Source organism: Telopea speciosissima, chromosome 2 (assembly GCF_018873765.1).
Source record: "Telopea speciosissima isolate NSW1024214 ecotype Mountain lineage chromosome 2, Tspe_v1, whole genome shotgun sequence".
Taxonomy (NCBI): Eukaryota; Viridiplantae; Streptophyta; class Magnoliopsida; order Proteales; family Proteaceae; genus Telopea; species Telopea speciosissima.
The window spans coordinates 60795467-60812852 of record NC_057917.1 but is presented as its reverse complement, the minus strand read 5'-3'; the positions used below and the strand labels follow the sequence as shown (position 1 = coordinate 60812852).

At 37.7% G+C, this 17386-nt stretch overlaps 1 protein-coding gene and 1 long non-coding RNA gene across 3 annotated transcripts in view; one reads left to right on the top strand and one right to left on the bottom strand.

The window, feature by feature from the left end:
* The window catches only part of LOC122650069, a 14865-nt gene extending 8872 nt beyond the window's left edge, over positions 1–5993 (top strand). Inside the window, exon 3 of the long non-coding RNA XR_006331373.1 lies at positions 5983–5993. This is a non-coding gene — a long non-coding RNA (uncharacterized LOC122650069). The remainder of the gene's footprint in view (positions 1–5982) is intronic.
* On the bottom strand, positions 1931–17386 carry LOC122650067 (alpha/beta hydrolase domain-containing protein 17B-like). 2 transcript variants are annotated; one of them, XM_043843363.1, is made up of 5 exons: positions 16740–17381; positions 15867–15903; positions 15416–15652; positions 15275–15322; positions 1931–2552 (listed from the first exon to the last, which is right to left on the bottom strand). In XM_043843363.1, the coding sequence occupies exons 1-5, from the start codon at positions 17036–17038 to the stop codon at positions 2292–2294; spliced, it is 882 nt and encodes a 293-aa protein (XP_043699298.1). In that variant the 5' UTR covers positions 17039–17381; the 3' UTR covers positions 1931–2291. The 2 variants fall into 2 exon arrangements, with proteins under 2 accessions (XP_043699298.1, XP_043699299.1); XM_043843364.1 differs by lacking the exon at positions 15275–15322 and having other exon boundaries at positions 16740–17386.

Below are 17386 nucleotides of genomic sequence, written 5' to 3'. Positions count from 1 at the left end.
TTTTAAAATCACCCTTCCAATACTATACTCGATACTAATATTTAAATCCTTGAACGTGGGCCCCAGTCTAACTTAAAGTTGCCACCGGTAACACATGCAGTACCCATTTTACATATTTGTACCAAGATCAGAGGAACCTATCACAGAAGTTAGATGAAGGAAAAAAAAAACCCTAAATGATATCATGATCATTTAAGCATCCAGGTTGGGCGGAGAGAGAGAGTTGGCACCCCTACGTACATGAATGACCTATTTACATACTTTGCACTTGATTAAAGGAACATATCACAGAAGATATAGATCATAGATGCAAACAAGAACATGACCTCCCTCCCAAAAATGATTTATTGATCCTCAAAGGGCATTATTGGTTGACTGAGCATTGAAATTGAAAAGGGTTTAATGTATTCATGGAGCAGCCGAAAGCTTTCATTGGTTTTGTCCATATTTTAAGCAAATTCCTACTGAGTTTTATTTTTGTTTTTATTCTTGTGCCCTAACTCTACTTTTATAACATTATAATATAAATCTAGAAGATTCATCTAAGGTGTGAAGATCTTAAGATTCCTTAACTTTTTTACAAGTCACATGACATCCCTTTGGTGTGAAATAAAGTAATTGGTGTAGAGACGTGTACATCACTTTGTTAAATGTATTATGTTTTCATGTCTACCTAATCTTGTCTCCCATAGTCCTATAAATCTTACACTACTTTGATTCTTCTGCTCCTATTTTAAAGCACTTCAAACCCATGTGAGATTAGGAAAGCCCTAGTATATTAGACTTATTAGCTGTACCCAGAGAGAAAGAGAGAGAGAGAGAGAGAGAGAGAGAGAGAGAGAGAGAGAGAGCAAAGGGTGGCTTGGTAGAGTCCCACTACCATTAGAGTATCTGGAGACTCGGTACAAGTTTACAGAGGTGCTTATTCTTATCAGATTTGACCTTCTGTTGAAATGGTTGGCATTGACACCAAATTGTATCTTTATGTCTCTACTAAGTTACAGTATTTCCAGGAACTATCACATGTCTTGTTTCAGATATTGATATAGAATGGGCTATTTGGAAAGGCATCTTTCTGTATTTGGGATTTTTTACCCTGTGTCGTCACTCGCTCGCTTGCTTCATCTTATTCATGGTTATGTCATCACTTACGAAGGATTCGTAATACGAAGAACCAGTCTTTGGAAGTTCCTATAATTTCATCAGCAGAGTACTTGTATCCCAGCATCACAGACAAAGTACATAATCTGAATTCAGATAGGCCAATTTGGTTATGTAACCAAACCATGTTATATCTATCAGTAATGGTAATACTGTGACAGACACCACCTGCTTTTCTGGCTGATGTTATTGTGTCATTCTTTAATCACCATTTTGATGCAGCATCTGTGCTGTTCTAGGCTCAATTGTGTGGTATTTTATGCAGTAGACAAGCCATCTACCACTCTTATCTCTCTGTTTTTCTCTCTCTTGCTTGCTTGCATGCACGCATGTACACCACAAAAAGGACATTATAAATCAGCAACTTGATGATATTTTAATAAAAATAAATAACCTACTTACCAGATTTCTACTATTATTCTCTTTATAATAGCATTACAAAGATTTTTTAATATGATAAATTAGAGCTCCTTTCATTTGAGAAGGAAAACTTTTCTTTCGAACCTGTGCTATCATTAAAGAGCAAGACCACCTTCAACTGGTTGTTTGCCAGGTGCTGAAAACATATTATATGAAATATACTCCATTTTTCAAATCTTTATGTAGCAGATGCACAGCAAAAGGAAAATATGATACTCATATAATGGATAATGGAAGCATGCAAGAATCACAGGAAAGATCACATGGAGCAAGAAACCAGATGAAACTAAGAAAAAATCAACATTTCTTTGCATCATGTCAGGTCATGAGAAAATGATTTTGGGGAAAAGATAAGTAATCCATATATTTCTTTTTGAACCAGTAGTCTTTACACACGCCTTAACAGCGGCAAATTATACATCAAATTCAGGAATGGATAATCTTGGAACCTCATATAAACACTATTCAACTTTGTTTGTCCTACATTGCACGGTAGTCCATTGAGCCTCAAAACTAGTCCTTGCACCTGATCTGGATCGACCATCTATGTATGATTCCTATTAGTTCTCTCAACAAAGCCGAAGGAGCTGGGCCGCCTAAGATTGGATTCATGAAGCAAGCAAGCTTACCTGGAATTTCTGAAGATTTCCCCATTGCAAACTTAGCATCTGTCTCTAAACACCATCCTTTGGAGTAGTTAAAAGAACCAGTTATCTCTTACCGAATCTCAAACACTTGTTATGTTTTGTTTCAGTCATAGTTGGGTTTGGAGGAAGATTTTGCTTTGTCTGTTTTGCAACAGAGAGTTTCTCCATTGCATTTATGAATTTGCGCAAGTGCCTGATGTACTCGGGATAAGTTTCCAGGTTGCAGTGACCTCCACCCTCTACCCATAGTGGATCATATTTTTCCTTGGCGAGTTCCCACAAGCGTTTTCCATGGGACCAATCAACAATATCATCATTTGTTCCCTGAAATGATTCATTTACAATATGCATCATTGCAAACAGCAAGAATGTGCTGATATATACCAGAATAGATCCAACGAAACTTGTATCAATCAATACTAGTGTGGAAACAAAAAGCTCAAATATACTGAGAAAATACTGGGGAACTATTGGAAAACAAAAAATTATAGCAGGAAGAAACTATTAGGAAAGAACAGCACCCTGTGAATTTCTGAAGTCAAATTTTGGTAGAATGAACCATTTACCTACCAAATATAGGGGGAAACATGAAAATCTAAAGAATATGAAGCCCCAGTTCCCTGCATACTTGCTTTCTTGCATCAAATGTATAGCCCACTGTTTGTACTTTTTGATAATTTCCTTGTGGTTCATATTTGTTCCCATTACGTGGTTTACTGGATTCTTAATATTTAATCTCTGACCACAGTTTGCATCAACATAGAATTCAAGGATAAGCAAGGAATTTTAGGTAAAAAATGTACTAAATTCAATAGTTCACACCTGTTATTCAAAACTGAAGGTGAAAGTATATGCTTCTTTTTTTTGGGGTGGGGGGTGGGGGGGAGGGGTAAGTGTTTCCTGTGGGGGGAGCGTGGCTCCATGCACGCTCCAAAATTGCCCCCCATGTCTGCGCTCCCCGAGAGAAACCATTTTCCCATTATATATATATATATATATATATCTTCTTCTTTTTTTAACAACCAAGTACATTATTGGCTGCAAGCAGAAGCTCACCCATCCTTCCATACTTCAGATTTTTAAGGGTGGGAAGGTGGATAGAAAAGATTGTAGACTTTTAGTTATATTGAAATACCAAAGGAATCTCTGATGCACCAAGAAGAAGTCTGCTCGATCCCTGGGTTTACTTTACTTGTGTTAAGAATATTGAGTACTCCAACTGCTTAAGGAGTATAAAGCAAGTAGATTTAAAAAATGGAAAATCATATTTGAAGTGCAAATGGCAGCTTGACAATGAGATAAAAAATAGCAGTGAAGTGGAACATAAGTAATACACAGCATTTAGAACAGAAGTGATATTGTTTTTGTTTAAAGTGATGAGGTAATATTTAGTTAAAAAGAGTTTACTCAATCCCTAACGAAGATAGATAAACATCATGGATCCTCGGTAGAATTACATGGACATATGTGTGCATTTATAAAACAAAAACAGCAGATGGTAAATAAACTCTACAATGGCAGGGAGAAGATATCTTCTATGTACATCGGGGTTTTTTTACTTCTTTTTTGTTTTAGACGAATCACTGTGGGTTTCAATATGCACCAAATATGGAAAGGGATTAGATAATGTAATTAAAATTGCACTGAATGCGAGATAACTTTGGACCATCCTCTAACCAGTCCCTGTTAGAATAATGTTATCAAGGCCAACATTGACGATTCTTCCATTTCCAAAAAGAGAACTTTCTCTCTCTCTCTCTCTCTGGATAGATCACAAAATGAAGAGTGTTTACAAAGTCAATTTCAACCTTTTCATTCAAGTATGCTACTCCAACAGGCTGGACTGCTGGAGAACAAGTTTTTAACTGTTCAACACACTCAAATACTGCCCATAGCTGGCCAACCAATAGTACTCACACAGAAGTCCACCTTAAATGTTCATTTCCTGGTCTCCACCTAAACTGGGGCAAAATCCAATGATTTATTTATTTAATAATAGGAAAGAGTTCTTTTTTCCTTTTTCCGATGTTTAATTCATTTGATAGGAAACAGATAACTGTATTAGTATAGAGGATTAGAGGGGCAAAAGCATATCACTATAGTATATGCAAAAACTATAAACCATATTCTCCACAAAACATACAGATATACAATAACTTTGTTGCAGACTCATCATGAAAAATTCCTCATCATTGAGGGTCTGAGAGGGTCCTTTCAGAACCAGCAGAATTCCTAGATGCTATAGCCCACTGCATAAAGGGGGAGCTGATATCAGCCAAGTACAAGGCTAGTGCCTAGTCAAACACTATTCTGCTCCTCTCCTTCTATAGGACCCAAGTGATACCAGCGGAAGCAAACACATGAGAAATAGTTTAGGATTAAGGGATAAATTTGGCCAACCTAGAATATATCTCCAACTGGGAAGGCTCTAGCCACTTGATACTGGTAAATTTACAAGACCAGCAGGAATGACCCCAAATAGAATAATGAAGAGAGGACGAAAAAGAAAGGAGAGAGAGATTAGAGCTCGCTCAACATGAGCAAAGCTAGGGTTTGACCATCAAATCACTTGGAAAAGAACCATTCCCTTCACCATTACAACAGAAACAAACATTCCACTCCATGCTTTATATAAACAATAATTAAACCCCTAATTCCGTACTCAATACAGACTTTTTCTAACTCTTCAGAAGACTTCCTTGCATACTTAAAGCAGTTAGCAACTCCCTTGAGTGTTTAATCCCTTTCCTAAATAAAAAAGAAAAAGAAAAAATTATTAATTATAAAAATTGACCCAAAACAAGAATCCTAGTCTGATTAGATTTTTCCAAAACAAAAATGTATGGCAATCCTCAGGAGTGGAATCCATTACCGGAGAAAATCAGAATGACTTGGTTCCTTTTTAGACTGATAAAATGCGGGGACCAATTCAGGGGAATTTTTTTTGGAAAATGCCACAATATCTTGCCAGTTGGATAATGTCATCCATCCATTGGACATAAAATACAATTAGGTTCCTTCACAAAACAAAACTCTTTACCAAAACTCTTGCCAATATCTAAACGAATTACCTTATAGCCTCCACCACATTTAAAACAAGAAAAGAAAAAGAAGACTGTCCTATTTTAGCCATCTTGCAGTTCCTAAGAAACCCTTACGGAGCTTGCAGATGAGAATAGAAAAACTTCACAACAAAATACATTCTTTAACCTAGCTTCTTTACCTATCATGGGCCATCATATCTAAACTATAACTGAGGAACGACCAAATAGCATGGTGTTTTCTGTGTCCCGAATTCTTGTACCTGTTTTGACGATTGACCTGCTCTAATATACTTTGGTGGCAACCCAAATGGGACTTTTTCTGAGATCTGTGATGGTAGTAGAGAGTATGGTACATCCCGACCCGATGGATCGACTGTTTGGTGGAGTACTGTAATTCTTTACCCAACTTGTTGTAAAAAGTGAGAGTTTTGGGGTTTTTCGTATTAGGGTTTTATGGGAGAAAGAAGCAGCGCCGTTTTGGGTGTTCTTGAGAGACCTCCATTGTAACCTTCTTTCATTACATAGTGAAATAGATTCAGCCTAGCCCATGGACGTAGCACATCATATTGGTGTGTGAACCACGTTAAATCTCTGTGTAGTCTTACTCTGTTTGTGTTTCTGTTTGTATTTTGCTTGGTGTTTGTTCTAACACTTGGTAATAGTCTGTCCATGATGCAGATCATAGGGAGGAGGTTTGGAGGTAATTCTAGAAGATCTAGAGGAAATTTGTGGGGAATATTCTGTTAAAAGATACTCCAACTACTATGGGGTTGTGGGTTTCACTTTGTGGCTTTTTATTTTCTATTTTGTAGGGTTGAATAGACATACTACAATCCAGCCATAGTTTCTATTTGGTAATATGTTAGATAGTTTCTATTTTGAAGGAAGACGTAAGTTATAAGGGATCCTTCTACCATACTAAAGGTTTCCTGTTCTGTTGGCTTCTATAAAGTTATAAATAAAGGAGAAGGGGCTTAGACACTCTAATGTTTGAAAAAAAGTGAGTAGAGATTAAGCCTTGTTGGTGTAATGGTGATGCAGCTCCAGCCTCTTGGTGGTGATTCCAATACAACCCTATTGTAGTGATTTAGTAGGTTGGGTATGGTAGTGATTCCATTTCCACAAGCCAGGTGGTGAAGCCTTGGTCATATCTTTTCATGTTTCTTGTTTCATATGTAAAAAGAAAAAGAGAGAGAGAGAGAGAGTTGAAAAAAGTTTCCATTATGAATTTATGTTTGTCTCATATTACGATCCTGTTGCAATTGATCTCCCATTGGTTCTTCCCTGGTTCGAGATCGATTTTGCAATATTTCGTATCAGAGCCATGGAAGGACGACAAACAAAGTCGACGGTTGCTGAGTTCTACTTCCGATTGAAGGTTGATCGTTTGGATTTGATTCCTCGACTTTTTGAAATTCGAGGATGAGTTTTTCCAAATCAGGGAGAACTGATGCAGATCATAGGGAGGAGATTTTTATGATATTCTAGAAGATCTAGAGCAGATTTGAGTGGAGAATATTCTGTTAAAGATATTCCAACTACTATCGGAATTGTGGGTTTCACTTTGTGGCTTCTTACTTTCTATTTTGCAGGGTGGATAGATATGCTACAATCCAGCCATAGTTTCTATTTTGTAATGTTTTAGATAGTTTCTATTTTGAAGGAAGACTTAAGTTGTAAGAGATCCTCCTACCATACTAGAGGTTTCTTATTTTGTTGGTTTCTATAAAGTTATAAATAAAGGAAAGGGGGCTTAGACCCTCTAGCGATTGGAAAAAAAAAGTGAGTTTTGGCTTCAGCCTTGTTGGTGCAGTGGTGATGCAGTTCCAGCCCTCTTGATGGTGATTCCAAGAGCCTGGTTGGTGGTGGTTTCAATCAAACCCTACTGTGGTGATTCAGTAGGTTGGGTTCGGTGGTAATTCCGTTCCCGTACACCAGGTGGTGAAGCCTTGGTCATATGCTTTCTTGTTTCTTTTTTAGTAAGTTAAAAAAGAAGAGAGTGTTGAAAAAAGTTTCAGTTATCGATTTTTGTTTGTCTCATATTACAATCCTGTTGCGATTGATCTCCCATTGGTTCATCCCTAGTTCGAGACTGATTCTGCATTAGTCTACCTAGAACTTACATACACTACCTCTTTCTATGATCTCAAGTACTGAACAATGTGGCATCTAGAATAATTCTATCTGCACCGAGGCACACACTCTGAGTACCAAAAACTTGTGAAACAATATTAACCCTCCTACAAAAGTCTCTGATAAACTCACATTTATTGCACCTTAGAGATAAGAATAACCTAAGCCTTCAACATTTCTAATGCGAAACGATCTCGAACAAGTAAAATAAATCAGTGGGACATCAATTGCAACAAGAATCGAATGTATAGGGACCCAAAAAAAAAACAGAAATCAAAACAGATAACAGAATTTATTTCCTTTGTGTTGAGAAAGTTTGTCACTATATGTAATAGGAGACCTTAGAGTCTCCCCCCACAATTTATTGAATGAGTTGATTGCTTGTGCACAGAGAATCTGTAAGATACAATGGGGTGAGAGACCTTGGGTGAGATACCCTAGACTGAGAGAGTCTACTTATCATTTCTTCCCCTTCTCCTTCTTCCAATCGATACCCCATTCTGAGTTTATTTCTTTGGCGATCTAAGACCAACTGAGACCCCTACTAGAGCTGCTGATTGCCTACTGAAATACCCACTGAGTTGTACCAAGTTGCTTGTTATTGCTGCTGATTGAAGGAAGGATCCCACCACCTGTGATTCTAGTTTAGAAGGTTTTCTTGCTGAAACCTTGAAGGCCTTCGATCTCACAAGACAACCAACAGTTGCAGCCCAAGTTTTGAGGATCAAATCACCTCATAAGGAGCCCCACTCGACTGGAGTTTGAGTCTGTTCTGAGGTCTGGTCTGTATGATACCAGAAATATCCCAATTTAGCCCTAAATCAAGAATCCATAGAACTCAGGATTGGGCCATCAATTCTGCCTGAGATTTTGCGGGTTGAATCTATCCATCCATACCTCCATTCGATGGTAATATCACCCCTTCTTATTCCCTGTTTCTGTGGTTATGGAAATCAGTTTACTCTCAGGTTCTTGAACCCTAGTTCTGCCTCCGATAGGTGTTATATTGCTGTTGTTTATCGTCCTCTTTGGCTGGGGTTATACATTACCATTGTTAGGTATTGTTAGGGGTTCTAAGGGTTATTTTAACCTTTTGTTTCCTACTGTCTGTTACATATTCATATACTATTATCAAGTCTGAAACCGATACCTAATTTGGGTTATACATGTGATCCTATCTGGGGTTGAGTCACTCGTGATTTAGCTCTAGATTAGGATATTTCTTGAGCATCCCACCTGAGCCTTGGTCAGCATCCCACCAACCATGCAAAGTATCTCACCTTGCAATTGCATCTCACTGTAAGGATCATAACTCAATGCCTCAGCCCATTCTTTTATCTGTTTCTTCTTCTCATTGTTCTCTTGTTGTTGAAGGAAATAAAAGTGTTTATAGGCTAACCCCAACATTAACACATACAATCAACTAATAAATCCACCAAACATTTTCCTAACTTCCACCAATACAAAATAACTCCACCATTGACAATGGACCTCCTTTACTGACAATGAAACCTCCCTTTAACAATGGAGCCTCCTTTATTGACATCTATCATGCTTCTAGAAATTCCTCCTCACACATAGACTAAATATTGCCTTCGGCTTTAGGCCTTGGGGCCCATGAAGACCAACAAATCTGGGCCTATGTTGGCTTGTCCTTCTTTCTGGAACTTATGATCCACATCAATTCTCCCTGGCTTAATTTCATTTGGCTCCAACGAATGCATAAGTATGATAGTTGCCGCCGATTTCCGTTTGCCGTCCCTCCAGAGCTTTGATACCAAATAATGCAAAATCGATCTTGAACCAATAAAATAAACCAGCGGAAGATCAATTGCAACAAGGATCCAATGTATAGGGACAAGAAAAAAACAGAAAAAACATAATTTGCTTCATAACAGAAATCAAGAAAGAAAACAGAATTTATTTCCTTCTTGTGATATTACAGAGGAAAGAAAATAAAAGGATATGACTTGGGCATCCCACCTAAGTCTTGGTCAGCATCCCACCTACCATGCAAAGTATCTCACCTTGCAACTGCATCTCACAGTAAGGATCAGAACTGAATGCCTCAGCCCATTCTTTTATCTCCTTCTTCTTCTCATTGTTGTTCTCTTGTTGTTGAAGAAAATATATATATTTATAGGCTAACCCCAAAATTAAAAAATACGATCCACTAATAAATCCACCAAACATTTACCTAATTTTCACCAATACAAAATAACTCCACCCCAATGGACCCTCAATTTTTGAAAATGGAACCTCCTTTATTGACAATGGAGCCTCCCTTTTGACATCTATCATGCTTCTAGAAATCCTTCTCACACATAGACTAAATATTGACCTATGCCTGGCCCAAAAGACCAACAAATCTGGGCCTATGTTGACTGGTCCTTCTTGTTGGAACTTCTGATCCAAATCAGTGATTTAAAATTCTAAGGTATAAAGTGGGATGTTCGCGTTCTTAAAAGGAGATGCATAAGTCGGAGAATTTTAGCACTCACAAAAAGAGCTTTTCAATAAATAACGAAATAAATACAAACAAATGTATGGGTTCACATAAATAAGAAAAATAGAAGATGAAAAGGCAATATGCAATAATATATGATGATAAAATATGTAAAAGGAGATACTTGATAACTTAAGTGTCTTCTAAACAAATTAGAAAAAACCTTCATAACATGACTAGAACATTAATTTTATGAAGCATATCACCTATAGTTATAATTTACAAGACATTTCTCCCAAACAAAGATTCCTGAAGTGTTCAGACACTTGTGTGGATACAGCTAGGCACTTATTTGGATATGGCTGCATTCTTGCGCATAAGCTGTGCTCAAAACATGTAGCATCCTTGTATATGGTCCTATTTTGATGTTTCTTCTCTGTCCCTAAATCTTGTAGACTTTTCTCTCTCGATGATTTACCAACATATGTTATAATACATGTAAGACTACATGCATGCATTGCCCTTCGTTTTACTTAACCATTGACTTGCTTCCTCAAAGTTTTTTTCCTTCCTTCCTGATGAACACCAGCTTTTTCACCTTTATATTATAATTTTATCCAAAACAAAAAGGCAAGAACACAAAAATTTATCTTTAATAATATAAGCATCAAGTAGCCTAAAGATAGGGCTCCTTTCACTATTGTGTAGGAACTTGCATTAATCTATTTTGGAGATACTGAAATATATGTCAAGAAACATTGACCGATTAAATTTACACATCCAGGTCCCTATTTCCAAACTCTTCTAATTGGGAGTGGGGGAGCTCTTCCAACTCGCTAACAGGCAGAGAAAATCACAAAATGTTTCATAAATCACACCCTTTATGGAAGTAATGGGACACTTAAAATCCATGCATATACACATAGAGAACCCTTCTCTCTGGGGATTCACTTAGGTAAGAACACAAGATGTCTGGCCATTTGGTATCACATCAGTCAGGTCTTTTGGATCCCTCTGTCTTATAAGAAGCTCCTATAATTGAGAACTCCCAATCATAACAATCCATTTGAACCACATACTCCCCCTTTGTTCAGAAAGAACTCATCTCAGAGTTTGTACTGGTATTGCAGTACATTGTAAGGTCAAGAATGTCATGCTGCTAAAATAACAATCTTAACATAGGGTTGATGGCTTGTAACTGAAAAATAGCCCTCCGGACTTTGAAAATTTTCAGACTAACCTCTTGACAGTTCTGCATGCTCTACTCATTCTTTATCACCTCCTTTTTTTTTTTCTGTTTTTATTGCATCAATTAGTTCATCAAAGATATGCATACGTAATACTCAGTCTTGATGAGCCTTCACTCCTTTGTAGCAAGTCTGCGTCAACACAATTCTAGAATCTACCATACCCATGCCTTTCTGGTATACAAAGCAAAGAAGCCCTTAAGGATCACGACTGGGGCACAGACTGGTCCCAGCCAATCCCGATCTAATCTAGGATGGGTGCACCTGACCCACTAAGGGATTGTCCAATCCAGTCCAATGTGCAAAAACAGACCAAACCAATCCCAGTTAAAAATTTTGCTAAGGGAAAATCTAGAATTCTTTTCTAAAATTTTAAACAAAGTAAGACATGGAAATCTTCCAGACATCAAATGAAATTTATAGAAATGTCATAATAGAAACAGTGAACTACAAAACAAGAAAGTTGCACTATTTCTTTTAATAAAATGAACTTTTTAGGTATTTTCACTGGAGTATTGTAACTAGTCCTCACAACTTCAACAATGAACAAATTAAATGCTGAAATCTATAGATCTGGTAGTAACTCATGCTGATTTATTGATTTCCCACAAAATGAGTGAACAAAAAAGGAAAAGAAAATAGATTTAAAAGGGAGAGATCTCATCTTGAAATTCTATAGTGAAGAATGCCTTGAAACTTACACAAAAATTCCAGAGCAAAAGGACCTCGTTTGACAGGGAAAAAATTCCCCGAAATGGGCTTTGACTCCAATTTTGCAACCCTAGGTTGACTTACTTAGCTATTCCAATCCTACAATGTCCTCCAAGCTACAATCAGCCATAGCCCATGGGTGATCACATTGATTTTGGATGACAGTTAAAGCATGGAATTAACAAAATTCATCACTTTTAGTTGCCCATTATCCTTCACTGGCAAATGGTCTCCAACCTTGTAGATTCAAGTACCACTAACAGGTACTGATGACCATTAATAGTCATAAGCTCCATCATTCTGAAAAGTGTTTCATCAATTTTTGTATGTCTGAAATAATATGCCACGGTATGAAAGGTAGCAATACCAAGATGCAACAAGCTGCAATGTGCAGTAACGGCCATAGTGACAGATAAAGCAATAGGACACATAAATTAATCTAAAGAGGAAGATGTAAGCTTATTGGTTGATAGGGTGAGGCAAGAAGAACCTACTGCCCCTAATGCCAACTATACCCACTTCAGGTGTTTCTCCATAGGTGGAGAAGGTGTGTGATGCTTGTGGAGCATTTGTGGTATCACTTCTCTGGATGATTCTAAGAGGTTTTTTATTCTTTGCAGTGATTTGACTAGAATCACACTTGACACCAGGTGCTATGAAAATCATGTAAGATTATATAAAATCACTCTTGCAAGGAGGAGATGTTGATGCAGTTCAAGGCAGAAATCACTGTTCACATGAACAGTGGTTGTGGCATTGTTCAGGCCCATATTTGGACCCCTGCAATGGATTTATTTAAGCCCATCTGAGGGAAGCTCCAATAATCCTCACCAAGCTCCATTAAATACTACTGATGCACTTGCTCTAGCTGTATGACAGTTGACAGAAAAATTGTCTACCATGGAACGAGAGTTTAAAGAGTGGACAGCAGCAATCCTCTGTGAATAGACCTCCACGAGTTCCTACTTGACAAGCACAATGGATTCTATGTCCAGCAGCAACCTTGGAAGATGATGCAACTGATTTTGATACACGACAGCAAGATGACAAGCACAAGGTGAAGCTGAAATTGAAGGATTATAATGGGAAGGCTGATCCGATCTTATTTTATGATTGGATGTGTGCCAGTGATGACTATGTCGATTGGTTTACTCTATCCGAGGAGCGGAAGATGAAGCTGGCCCATACCAAGTTGATAGGGGCAGCAAGAGAGTGGAGGTGTATGCAAGAGGACAAGTTGTACCGTCGTCGTGAAGAGCCTACCACATGGGAGGAGATGAAAGCATTGTTGGAGAAATATTTACCCTCTACCTTCTGGCAAAGGTCACATGATCAGTTCAACACTATTCGCCTAGGCTCCATGACCGTCAAAGAATATATAGATATAAGTTCAACAACTTATTGGCACGCACGAGTCGACAAAGAAAATAATCAGCTTTTATCCCATTTCAAATTGGGATTGAGGACTGATATACGGGACAAGATAGGAGTGATTGACATCCACAGTTTAAATGACTGCTTTGAGAGGCTCTTGACACAGAAGACTTACTTAAAGCAGCCCCTCGGTGATTAACTCCTGAATCCAGTGAGGGTAAGAAGAACTTTAGGGAAAGCAAACCAATGGATTTCCCTACCCGCGCTCCTCAAGTTACAGCGGATAAGGGTAAGGCTCCTATGATTAATGGAGGTGACGTGAAGTGCTACTATTGCCACAAATATGGTCATTTCACCAAGTTTTGCCCTCAACAACAGACAAACCATATTGTGACAGCCATAGAAGCCAATCCGGAGACAACATATGTTGAGCCCCTTTCCTTTGGCAATGATCTTGAAGAGCTACCGACTGATAACACTGAAGGGGATGAAGATGACACCGTTGGCATTCATGTTTTGAATATGACTCCTTCGATGGATGTTACAGGGGACAGTGAAGAAGACTTTGATGTGTTTGAAGTGGAGGATAAGCAAGGTGTTGAAGTTACAGAAAATTATGTAGCTGCAGCTTTTGTTCTTGATAATGATTGTGTCTGAGGGTATGCAATTCCACCCAAGTTCTTTGAGGAATATGGGCTAAAATAAACCCATTGCATGGGCCCAAATAAGGGCCTGAACAGTGCCACAAACACTGTTCACGTGAACAGTGATTTCTGCCTTGAATGCATCAGATGGACAAAGGGGGCATAATGGCAGAATTTGAATAATTAAATGCCCCCGTTTTACATATTCAAAAAGTATACCATCAGAATCAACAAAAGTATAGGATCCACGACTTGTCCAACCCAGTCACTTAATTCATTTAGGAGGGCAAAAAATAAGAAGCTTAGCATGTGGCAGCTCTTCAGTAACACACTGTGAACCTCCAAATTGATCTGACATCCAACTCCAAAGAGTTATTTATACATTATGCTGCAAACTCATTGTTTGCAATTTCTCTTCAATTAAAAAGCATTAGTAAGATGCAGAGAAGCTTCTTTCAGATTATCTGCAAAGATAATCTCCATATCCCCCACCCCCTTCCCCAAAAAAATCTCTAACCCATTGAAGACACTTCTTCTTACCAAAATAGGGAGTCAATTTAAAACTGGTCTTAATGAGGAATTTGAAGATAAAATACAGGAAAGGAAAAACAAACATGACACTTTGACTACTTGAAGATTTAGGACTTTTGAAGCCAAAAATAAAATAAAGAAATAAATATTTAAGAAACAGGGTGTAGATGGCTACTGAGTTAACAACTAAGCCATCAATGTCCCCTTGAACCCTGTGCAACTTCAATTTTCATAAGAATGGACTTTTATTTGTTTCTGATGCAAGAAGGGCCAGAACACATGGAGCATAGATATCTGAGCATGTAGTATTAAAGAAATAAAAACTTTTAGTCAAGAAGTGGCTACATTGGAAGAGTTCTGGTTCCAGGTCAGAAAGAAAAATGATATTGCAAAAGACTAGGGGGATACGAATCCAGGAAGAACACTTCCCACAATCCCCTTTTACCAATTCTCTCCCTTCATCCCCTTAAGATTATTCAAGCGAAAGAAAAGAAAATCTGCATGACTCAATAATCAGCAAGAGACCCAACTGCTTCATTCTCTTAAGAACTGAATTAATAAAAAGTTCCATAAAGTATACGAAGGACCCAAATTACACAGATTATTTGACCTTCTAACTTAAAGAGGATGCACTTTTTACATGGTGAACCAACTTTCATTATTCAAGCAGGTTATTGCTTAGGAATATGAACAGTCAATTTCACATGCTTCCTAATTCCTATTTATGCAACTATGGCAGTTCCTATATGTTTCCATATTCCCTATAGTGCTATACCATTCCCTCTCTTTTCTTCCCACTCCCTCACCGGGTCCCCTCTTAGTAATAACCTTAACAGAATAAAAGACATGAGTTGGATAGACTAAATATTGTCTAGAGGTTGAAAGACATAAATAGGTAACCAAATTTAGTACTTACATGTATAACAAGGACTGGGCAGCTGACATGACGTATTTTGTCAATGTTCTGAAAATAACAAATGGAACTTCCTCAGTAATAACCAGGCATTTACGCGTGAATATTAAGGCATAGCAGAACTAAGCCCTGGGGTAAACTTACTTTAAAAATGTCAAACCAGAATGTCATCTTGACAGGATACAGCACTCGTATGCCTGAAAGTATTGCACTATGAAGAACAACAGCCCTCAGCCTTTGTAAACGTGCAGCTAAGTGTAGTGTTGGGCCACTACCAACTGATTGTCCATACAGAATTACATCCTCCTGATTAATTCCATATTCTCTCTTCAAACAATTATGCACTGCCTCTATGTCGTAGTAGGTGTTAAACTCAGATGGCTATCAGCATCAACAATGAAACTTTATTAGGTGTAGTAATAAACAGACATAAATAAATAGGTTGATCAATGGTGAGTGAGAGAGAGCCCTTCCATTCTTCCATTTTCTTTTTCTTTTTTTGATTGTAAAGTCATCTAACAGTAAATTCAAACCTTATAGTAAAATTTCATAGCCACAGATAATTCAAATAGTAAATTTGTCATATATAGCTTACCTTACCAGAGGACGCTCCATATCCTGAATAATCATAACTGCAATAAAACAAAATGTGTTTTAACTATATCACATTCCATAACCAGGAAAAAATATAATAGCAAATGATCATAACAGCCTCAACATAACATAAGATGTTCGATAAGATCTGTAAAAGCATGGAGGAAAAATGAAGTACTAAAAATCTTGGGGAAGCCTTAAACTACAATTAATATATTCAAAACCATATAAAGACATCAGAAATCTAAATCTATTGGTATCAAGCAAAGATACCCAAATGTGTAGTATACATTAAGAACTTCAAAACATACAAAATTAAAAGACATATTTCATTCTTAAAAGCCCATCAGACCTGAAAGCTTCACAAACACCACAACCATGTCAAATTCATCCCTGAAGCTCGCTCCTTACTGCTATTTCAACTACGGCTAACCCTCAAAGCTTGGATCAAGCATGCAATCTATATTATATTTATTTAAAACATTGTACCATCACATTCCAACAAAGCAACAAGCTATTCTCAAATGAATGCGAAGCCTACGGAATAATGAATATTGCAGCAACCCACACATCCTCCTTTCCTCAAACAGAAAAACTTAAAAATTTCACATTTGGTTAAATAGGTACAACCAATAAGAAGAAATCAAAATATAAAAATGCCAAAAAAATTCAGAAAACAAAAGAAATAAGATAAATTTACATTAAAATTATATAATCACAGCAAAAGGCCAATGAACCAGAAGGAAGGGGGGGGGGGAACAGAGACAGGCCACAATAAGCAGAAGCCATCTCAGTGATGACAAACTTGGCAAAACCCAGATACCATTTTTCTATATTAATTTCTAAAGAAATGAGGGGAAGGGGAAATAAGTACCTCATGATATTGACACGGAGGTGAGCTCTAAGCTCAATAAATAGCTCCTGCATTTGACCCAAATCCGCAGCGTTGCCATGAGAATATAAAACTGTAAATCTAGCAAGTGGGTGTCTCCAAAACGTCGCAACTATCTTGTTCCCTCCCTTGGTATCAAGCAGATGAACGTCCATGTTCTTATCAGCCGTGACTCCCGAAAAAAAAAGCTTCCCATCTCCTTCTCTGCACACATCATATGTTGGTGGGTCTGGCGGGAAAAATGCAAATTTTGCAGCAACATTAGATGTTACATTGCCCATTAAATCAAACACACCGCCGAAACAACAAGAAGCAACACACCACAACCACCACAAACGCCAACAACAACAACTACTCCATTAAAATTGTTCAATTCTGCAGTCTCTTTCTCTCTCTGTCCCTTTGAGCCTCTGTTTTTGTTTTTTGTTCTCCCTCATAGAACAACATTCTCCAATCCTCCTACAACCCAGAAAAAAAATTAATGAAAATTCCCCCAAAAAAAAAAAAGAAGACAAATTTACTGCGTTTGATAAAATAAAAATGGCGTAAATTAGAATTCAATGGTGAGGGTGGCAGAAAATAGATCCGATCCAGTTGGGTGAGCTGGAACTACTGGACAAACACAACCC

What these genes read in the sequence shown, in the direction of transcription:
- LOC122650067 (XM_043843363.1), bottom strand. Translation starts at nt 17,038, where the DNA reads ATGGGCAATGTAACATCTAATGTTGCTGCAAAATTTGCATTTTTCCCG. An exon ending in CTCCGTGTCAATATCATGAG is followed by an intron (nt 15,904 to 16,739) that starts GTACTTATTTCC and finishes GTTTTATTGCAG; the next exon opens with TTATGATTATTCAGGATATG. An exon ending in TCTGGTTTGACATTTTTAAA is followed by an intron (nt 15,323 to 15,415) that starts GTAAGTTTACCC and finishes TGTTATTTTCAG; the next exon opens with AACATTGACAAAATACGTCA.